The sequence below is a fragment of the Contarinia nasturtii genome, unplaced genomic scaffold (assembly GCF_009176525.2).
Source record: "Contarinia nasturtii isolate CC-2019 unplaced genomic scaffold, AAFC_CNas_1.1 Cnas_scaffold_5839, whole genome shotgun sequence".
In the NCBI taxonomy this organism is placed as follows: Eukaryota; Metazoa; Arthropoda; class Insecta; order Diptera; family Cecidomyiidae; genus Contarinia; species Contarinia nasturtii.
Window position 1 is genome coordinate 1 of NW_022203106.1, and position 9,253 is coordinate 9,253.

The window sequence follows — 9,253 nt, forward strand, 5'->3', positions numbered from 1 at the left end:
ATATTAATGTTCACTTAAATTAACATTTAAAAATATATTTACATTTATTTTGTAAATATTTTCTGGTGCTTTGTAGATTTTTTTAGCAATCAACTTGTTATCATTGTGACACAAAAGTGAGGCTATGTTAACCATTTTATTTTTCTAAATTAATATTTTTCAATATTGAAAACAATGAATTTCACAAAATTACAAAAAAAACTAATTTCCATTAAAAAACGTTTTAAAATTTATTTATTGTTACTTTTTTAAATTATTTTTCTGTACTTTTCAAACTTTTTAAGTAAATTTTTGTTATTGTAAATATGCGAGCGTCATCTGTTAGATGCAAAACAACACATTTGGGACAGATTAGTTCGATTTGATGCAATCAGGGAGCGCGTCAGTGTTTTCGGTAACAAAATTTATATGGGAATTCCTATAATAGACCACCGCTATGGTGTCAGCTAACGTAGAATATCTACGGTAAATAGATCGAATTTAATTATTACAATTCTGACTTCAACATACATAATAGACCGTTCGTGGTTTTCTTCATTAGATATTTGGTGGCTCACATTCTGCAATTTCAGTTTCACAAAAGCGCTTGCATTTTGGCAGGAGAATACGATCCAAATAATCCCAATAGCTACTTGTCTGAGTGTGACATATATCAAAGCACAAAAGCAGGAAATGCCTTCAAGTAAGTTCACCATAATATCTTGCTTAATTTATGTTTTCAATTTTTTTCATCTATTCAAATTGCGTAATCCAGGGATATGATGTCGTTGGGATCATCGAAATCTGGGCCAGACGCGCTTGAAATTCTTACAGGGCAAAGAACAATCAGCGTGTCTGCCTTGATGGAATATTTCCAACCACTTCAAGACTGGCTTGAGAAAAAGAATAAAGAAACGGGAGCTCAAGTTGGATGGAAGTCAGAATTCAGTGAGTTCTATGACTAATAAATTAATTAATATGCATATTTCTACTAATTTTCTCCCTTTTCTATAGAATGTCTATCAAAATCTGGTGCGGAGAAACCCATTGGAGCAGGGATAATAATCGTTCTATTTGTAACGATCTGTGTTGGCATGTTCTAAGATTCGTCATCGCACAATGCTATTTTTAATGCAAAAATAAGAACTGTCACAACATTTACTGATGCAAATCATTTTTATTAAATTTGAATTATCATGCAATGCATATTTTCAATTATCAAACTTTTCATTGTTATTATTGTTGAATTTTTTGAAGTGTCATGAAATAAGAGAATCCCCCCTGCGATATCTGAAAATTGCACCAAATATTCACTCAAATCTCTACATTTAAACTTAATTTTACTTTACTTTTTTGAATGCATCTCGTGTGCACGTTAGATTTCCAAATCCTTGAAAAATAACATCTTGTTGAGCGCCCATCATGATCATTGGAATAATTTGTTGTATTTCCTTAGGGAATGTGTACCAATCATTTGAGTAAATCATATTATTTACTTTGCCGAAATCATTTTTCATGTTTTCTCCAAAATCACAAAGCACCAAAACTTGTACAAACGCCCAAAAGAGAATTATTGATGCAAATATTATCTCAACCGGACCACCTACGTTGTGAGCCTGTAACAATGATCGAAATATTCAAGAGATTATGTGGGATTATGGACTTCGAGCCCATGAACACACTTATTTGACTCATTATTACCATTTCAATATGAACCACCGACAAAGTACTGCAAATTGTTAAAATACTCCATAAATAATAGCCGGTTATGATAACTTCATAAATCTCGGCGAAATCGTTGGCGCATCTAACGATTGAAAATTAAAATAAATGCTGATTTTTTTCATACTGAGAAAACCCAAACTCAACTGCATAGCATGAGAGTGTAATCGAACGATGCTGCAAAGTTTCACCTTGAGTTTAATTGGATTTTTTTTGAGATCGTCCAAACAACGCAATTCCATTTCGATATCTTCAACAAAAGCGATTAACAGCCAACATACTCCGCCCATGAATATCATGACGCAGCTACAATTAATCAAAAGAAAGGCCCAAGCAACAAATTGAGTTAGACAAGTGATTATGTATCCAATGGGAGTTTTCCAATTGAAAGGCATCCTGAAAATTATCGAATGTTTTCGAAAGAAACGAATTAATCGTATTTCTTTTAATATTCGTTAAGTTGAATTCAAACAAAAGCCTAAAAGTTCAAACCTACCACATTGGATAATTCAAACTGAAGCTTGAGCTGCCATGGCCATTCACAAAAAGGTAAAAACTTATCAAAAGTTTTGGTATATATGTAAATAAAAGTGTAATTTTTATTATGGTTATATTCGAGATTCTTGACCACTTTTCAATTTTCGAATGCACTTTATCATAGAGCACAGCACGAACGTTCAATCCTGAAACAAAAAAAACACATATGTTCACTGAAATTTCAACGAAATAAATTGAATTAAAATGAAAGCGGAGTTACTTTCTTGAATGATTTCATCGAATTTGCCGAATAAATGGTAGATTTCTGCTTGTTTGAAAATGTACGAAGATAGTGTAAATAGATTGAGCAAAAAGGAGACAGCACCAAAGAAAGAGTTTCCAAAATCCACGAATGTCTTTTGTTCGAACGATAAAAATAGAATCATTGCAAATAAGCAATATGCAAAAAGGTATAAAGCTGTTATATTTATTCGATTAAACGTGGTGTGTGGCTCAATTCCCAAGAGCTTAAGCAATCTTTTTAACTCCACAAAAATCTTCATTCTGTTCAACCGAAAATGACCAATTAAATCAATGACTGATTTCAATTGATTTGCTTACGCTCTTTTATACTGCTCTTAAAGACATGCTTTCAAAGGTTGCAGCCTTTAATTTTTGAATATTTTATTTTTGTGTCTAACCATTCTTGCAACACATTCAATTTATCAATTATTCAAATTAAAATTCACATGTTTCCATTGAAAGATATAAAATGAATAATTCCCAGTGAAAGATATACATGTTAAGACTCTATTCATGGGGTCAGTATAGACATTAACTGCCAATTTATTCATCATATCTGGTCGGCTCCTTTCAATTCATTGTTGAACTTTTGATCGCTAAATGTTTTTCGGTTATTGTTGTTAATCGGTATAAGATTCGTTTTGAATATTCATTGTGTACCTATAGGTGCATAAATAAATCGCTATAAAATTTATCGAAATAACCCATCTAAGTCGGTCTCAGTTCACTCAATCCATTCATGAAATCCCAAACTGCATTTTATATATACAAATATATTAAATCCAATTAGCAAGTCAAGCATTGACTTCATTTCAATGGCTGAATCACTAATCGAAAATCGAGATACCGTTTACATCCGGTCCAAAATTATAAACAATAAAGTAACAAACGCATCGAACGATATGGAAAACAATGTGTTTGCACACAAGAGCAAAATTTCATTAAATTCAGTTGAACACTCTGAAGCACTCATGGCAAACGTAATATATTCAAAAGGAGGTCCATTGGTCGACTGCGGATCTATAATCATAACAGCGTTTGCTTCATTTCGGATAAATACGCTTTTCACAAAATCGAATGGTGCATTTCCATTTTCTCGTACGGTAAAATTAGATTGGGGACTATACCAATGCCGATGGAAATGACTTTGCTTCTTAAATGGAAAAAATGACTGCCATCATATAATAATCATTTTTTTTCCTGCTTGCCTTCCATGGAAGCACACCTTCACCATCAAAAAGTGATACGCCTGAGAAAACCGAATATAACAGCTGTTGGTCGCAACATCATGTGCTGCTGTTGATGTTTAAAACGCCATGGCCATGGCTGTGTATGTTTCATTTTGTGTCTCGGCATTTATTTATTTGTTTATCATCATCACAAGCTTTTATGTCCAAACAAGCGAAAGCTGATGATAGCAAATGACAGAAATATGCATGGCTTTTCTTTAGTTCGTTGTTTAAATCGTGTTCTCGTTTCAGTTGGGTTGCTTTTTACGTGTGCTTCAGGTTATTTTGAAAAGCGAATCATCGTTTTGTATACTCGCCCCGGTACATCATCGTCTTTTTCCTCTTTCAAGTGTCGTGCATTTCATTCGCCTCCCTCTTCTCTCTCTCTCTCTCTCTGTCATTCTCTCTGTCGAGAGAGAGAGCACACACTTTCTCTTCCTTTGCCATTGTCGTATACATTTAATGCATATAAATGTGGTGTTAATTAGAATGGTATTGTGAATACTAATTTGAATTGTAAATGCACAAATGAGCGCGGTAAACAGTGTGTAAAACTTCTTGGAATTTCATCGCAAGTGTTCGATGGCGAAAATCAAATAAACTGAAACACGATGTGAACAAAATACACTGCTCTTGGCCAAAAACAATACAAATAAAAGGAAACGAAGCTTATTGAAAGCTGAAAAGTGAAATCATGAATTAGAACCGAATTAAATTGTGTTAGTTCGTTCCGGAAATGTTGTAAATTGTTATCGGATATCAATGGAGCGGAGCGCATATAAAAAAAGTGGAAAAAGCTGTAAAATATTAAATGAGCGTAGAAAGCATGTACGAAGCGAATGGAATGAGGAAAGGACGTGTGAAAAAATACAGGTGCTATAAATACATTATATGTTTTGTTGATTTAGCATCAGTCAAGCTGGCCCATTGTGTAATTCGATACCAACACCAACCATCATTATTTCCAGTTAAAGTGTTCCAAAAGTAAAATTCTATTTGGGTGAAAAGCCGTCGAGGCCTACCTCGAATCTTGTGTGACGTCATGAAAGAGCTGGGAACATATTCGTATATTGGGAGAAAATATAAACATATACAATGAACATTGTTATTGAATAAACACCTTATACTTTGTAAGTTTTGGCCAAACATTGTTTAGCAGCAGCACGTAGCAAGTATCAACAAATATCATGTATCAGTGCGGTAACATTGTTAAGAGCTAATAATCGTTGGTGTTTATAATCGTCTCGATATGGGTGATATTCGCTTCCGTTTCTTTGTTCATTCATTGTCTCCTTCCGTCTCTCCGTCCCCCTTTCCATCCACCGTCTTCGGTCTCCCACATTTCTTCGTCTATCATTGTTTGTCGTTACTTGCACACTATAAAATACTTTGCGATGCAGCAGTGTGAAAACTTTGGCATTACTTTTTAGTTGTGTGATCGAGACTTGGTGAAGGGTGGATCTCCAGTTTGGCGGAGATACAAAGTGTTTAATGATAACAAACAAAAACAAAAAAAGAAGTTGATGCAGTGTGCATACGACAAATTGAACATCGAAAACGCTTTCTCACTCTCTGCGTTTTCTTGTGATGTGTAATTTTTGCTATTTCTCAAGTTTTTGTATCCTTTTCTCGCTACGCCACAAGAACCATGCGTGTTTGCTATTGGCATGTATATTTTGTTTTATTTTTATGACATTTTTTTTGGCTCATTCACGAAAAACGAAAAGACATAAAACGAGTGTCGTGTGCGCGCTCCATGTTCGTGACATGTTTACTCGAAGTTACATTAAACTTTTAATTGGATTTATTTCCATCTCGACGGCGCACGAAACCATTGCTCCAAGCAGCAATTTTAACATGTGTTTCCATTCAATGCATGGTCTCTCTCTCATTCGCTCGCTCCTTCTCTATCGTCAACTATGCGGCTCCGCTGCATGAACTAATCAACGTTATTTTTAAACAACTAGCCTCAAACTGGTGGACACATCAAATCATCTTTTTAATTTTTTCTTTGTACCATTTAAAAGCATCGATTGAACACCGAACAGCGTTGCCAGTGCTTTGTAATTGGATTGTATTTTTACAAAATATAATTTGGTCTTAATTACCAAACTTAATTTGGTTGTTGTTTTATTAAAGAAAATTTCATAAAAATGCAAATTTGCACACGGGAATCCGGGAACCATACAATGATGTTTTGATAAAATTATCTTGAGAGCAACTTGCAACAAACAACAACTTTTTGCTCTCTCTGTGTGTGTGTGTCTGTCTCCGTCTCTCTTGTGTGCGTATGCAAAAATGCTAATCTTTTTTTGCAAGGAATTTTTTCGCAACACATTTTCAACGGTATCTTATTTTAATTTGTTCACATCGAATCAATGCACATTTCTCCTGTTCACCCAATTGACAGCTGATGCACAGTTGAATTTATTCTCGTTTAACTATTACTATGTAACACATTGTACCTATACATACATTTGTAACATTGGTTGACCATGTTTGTTAACAATGTTGACTATACAACGTACATTACACTATATATGTATACAAAACGGTTTTCATTCAACGAACTCATTTACAAAACTTTGTAGTTCTTTAGAATATCAAATTCAGGCATTTGCATGAGTTTTGCATTATTCAACACATATTTTATACCGAACATTGTATGCATAAACTACAGTTAGTTATGTGTCATGTAAATGATTGGAACCTATGTAAATAAGCGCTGCCGAGAAATAAGCTACCAAAAAACCTCAACAACCAAAAACTACACTGGCACTCTTTTAATGGATACTCGAAAATGCGGTATGAGTGACACTGAGCACATCCGGAGTTGATTAGTTTTGCATTTAGTTCAATCTATGTATGTTTTTGGGTATTTAAAGAACTCTGGCCGCAAATGATTATGGCGAACAGTATTTGGCATGAGCAAATTTTTATTATCAAACGGATTTTCCTTCATCTTTCCATTTATTTCATGTAACGTTGGTTTTGCTGATTGAAATATATATATATATGTGTAAAAACCAAAGATTGCGTCTTCGCACTGTATACTAGAAGGCGACGGAAGTTTGTTGGTTATGAATGCAAACTTTTCGAAAATGGGTCAATGTGTACAAACCGAAACAATGCATTTGAGTGCAATGAGTAGCCTGAAGTCACCAACAAGTTGGAATAAATGGTGAATTAATCAATTGTATATATATATATAATAATGCATTTTCTGTTCATTCTTTTCAACCGATTTTGCGTCTGATGTTGCAGTTTGTTTCTATATTTGAATGTAATAAGTGCAGAACAACTTTGTTGCATCCATTTCCAGTAACATTCACTTGTTACATTGGATTCCAAGTAAAATGCCATCCAAATGCAAATCAAGATAAAATTGAATGTATGCAAAGTTAATTTGCGTTAACAAGATTAAATGCAATGTTCTTCCATTGAATCAGTACACAAATTGATGTTCTCGAGAATATAAACTGGAGACTCACAGCGAAGTAGTCACCTAGTCTTACGTTGAATGTTGAACAGAAGTTCTCTATTTGTATCTTTACTTTTAACACAGTAAATAAAAATACGAGCTGCAAATTGGATAGAGGATTATTGAATTTGTATTTAATGCAGTGCAACGTTGAACAATCATGTCATAAATCATTTACTTAAATTTTTCTTATAACCTTGAACTGACTTTCGGGCATCACATTTTTATTTTGGTCAATTCCACAATGGTTACAAATCGAAAAGTCTCTCAAACGAAATCGATAATCATCTCAATAATGTTTTTAAAATTGATAATGATTCTACACTATATCTGATACTAATGTCAATGAGCAAACAAAATGTGTTTGGATGTAACGCAAACAAAATGAAAGAATTGTGATAGAATTCATTAATTTATAATACAAACAGTACAAAAAAATTGGAATTTATACAGAAAGAATGGAAGTTATTAAATTGAATAAAACATGTTTTATAAAACATACACCTTTTGCAAAAATGTGTTTTGCTATGACGAAAATCAAACGAAAAAAATGTGTTGACATTAAGTTCGATTGACAAAAGAAATTAACGATCGCAAATGATGAACTTCAAATATTTAAATGTGGCAAAGTGTATATAAACTGAAATCATTCGATAGAAAATATCATTAATATCGCGACATCAAGCACACCGCAAGTACAAACAAGTTGAATAACATTTAAATTTATAGATTTCTTGAAAGAAAGTTTCATTATCTAAAATAAAAATATGTTGAATCGGAATATCTTCGCACTACTTTTGATAGGAGTCGCATTTTGTGGGGTAAATCAATTTTTTCAATATATTGTATTGTACATTTGGTTTATTTTTTGTTGATAATCGATTGTTTTTCTACAGCTACTAGTTAACAATGTAGATGCCGGTGGAAATCCTATTACAAGAAGCTTAAGTGCGTTTGTTGGATGTTTCACTCCAACTGAAGTTGAAACTCTTGAATGCCAAATAAAAGATTTAGAAGTGAAGGGTGACTTTGCGGGAGCAGATAAGTTATATAAGGAGTTGACAAAGCGAGCAGAGAAGCGTTTAAAGAAACAATCAAAAAAATAGTTCTTCTATTCGGTTAACGAAATAATTATCACCCATGAAGTTTAATTGTCACATATTATAATAAATATTTGTAAAAGATCAAAGGATTTTATTTCGTTTCACAAAAACAAATACAATTTGCAAGATTCCTTTATTATAAAAATGAAATGTGTTATGACGATAAAAAACCGTTCCGAAATTCATCATGTTTTCAAAAAACAGTTGTTTTGAAGATTGAAGATGACAAGTCTAATTTCAATTTTAAAAATTCGATAATAATTCATTAATGAAACCATACACATTTTACTTGGATTTTTAATTTGAAAGACGTATACCACTACTATGGCGCCAGTACATATTTTAAATAATTGTTTTCTTGCGTTAATTATTTAGTTGAAAATGAAACTAAAACAAAAATTCCACAAATTAATATTAAAGGGAAAAATTACAGACGTATTACGCAGCTTACCATACTGAATAAAGTGCCAAACAAGAAGACAATCTTGACTGTATGCAAAGTTAATTTGCGTTAATAAGATTAAAAGCAATTTTCTTGCATTGACTCAGAACTTGATGTCTTCGAGTAAATGAACTGGACATTCACAGTGAAGTAGTTAATGAAATAGCATCGTTGCGTCTTAGTGAGATACAATGAACATTTGAATTGTGTTCGTAATAAAGCAATACACAAATCAGCTGTCGCACTTCACGCGTACGAAAATATTGATAAACATCCACATAGCATCGGCTCGTTCGAGAACAACTGCAGACTTGATGCTTATGAATCTTTGTTGATTTTTAAATGTAAAGATCGAATAAATACTGATATGGGTAATATTTTCCCTCCGTTATTAAAATATGCTAAATGACACTAATAACGTCACAAAAACATTTGTTTCTTTTTATACCTTTTGCGTCTATTGTTGAGTTTGTCTTATGCATATCTGTGTTCTTTTCTTTAGTTATCTACGCGTTTT

General features: G+C 33.0%; 1 protein-coding gene and 1 long non-coding RNA gene across 2 annotated transcripts; both read left to right on the plus strand.

Annotated features, from left to right (window-relative positions):
* Nucleotides 1-317: 317 nt before the first annotated feature.
* On the plus strand, nucleotides 318-1,146 carry LOC116351611 (angiotensin-converting enzyme-like). Its single transcript, XM_031783734.1, has 4 exons — nucleotides 318-465; nucleotides 542-682; nucleotides 755-927; nucleotides 994-1,146. Exons 1-4 carry the CDS (start codon nucleotides 437-439, stop codon nucleotides 1,080-1,082), a joined length of 432 nt encoding a protein of 143 aa, XP_031639594.1. The 5' UTR covers nucleotides 318-436; the 3' UTR covers nucleotides 1,083-1,146.
* Nucleotides 1,147-7,846: 6,700 nt separating this feature from the next.
* LOC116351610 lies at nucleotides 7,847-8,380 on the plus strand. The gene is made up of 2 exons (XR_004202173.1): nucleotides 7,847-8,012; nucleotides 8,088-8,380. It is a non-coding gene; the product is annotated as an uncharacterized LOC116351610 (long non-coding RNA).
* Nucleotides 8,381-9,253: the final 873 nt, after the last annotated feature.

Bases quoted from the DNA above. Each gene is read 5' to 3' on its own strand.
- LOC116351611 (XM_031783734.1), top strand. From the start codon at position 437: ATGGTGTCAGCTAACGTAGAATATCTACG. The intron at 683-754 runs GTAAGTTCACCA...TGCGTAATCCAG, and splicing joins AAAGCAGGAAATGCCTTCAA to GGATATGATGTCGTTGGGAT. The intron at 928-993 runs GTGAGTTCTATG...CCTTTTCTATAG, and splicing joins TGGATGGAAGTCAGAATTCA to AATGTCTATCAAAATCTGGT.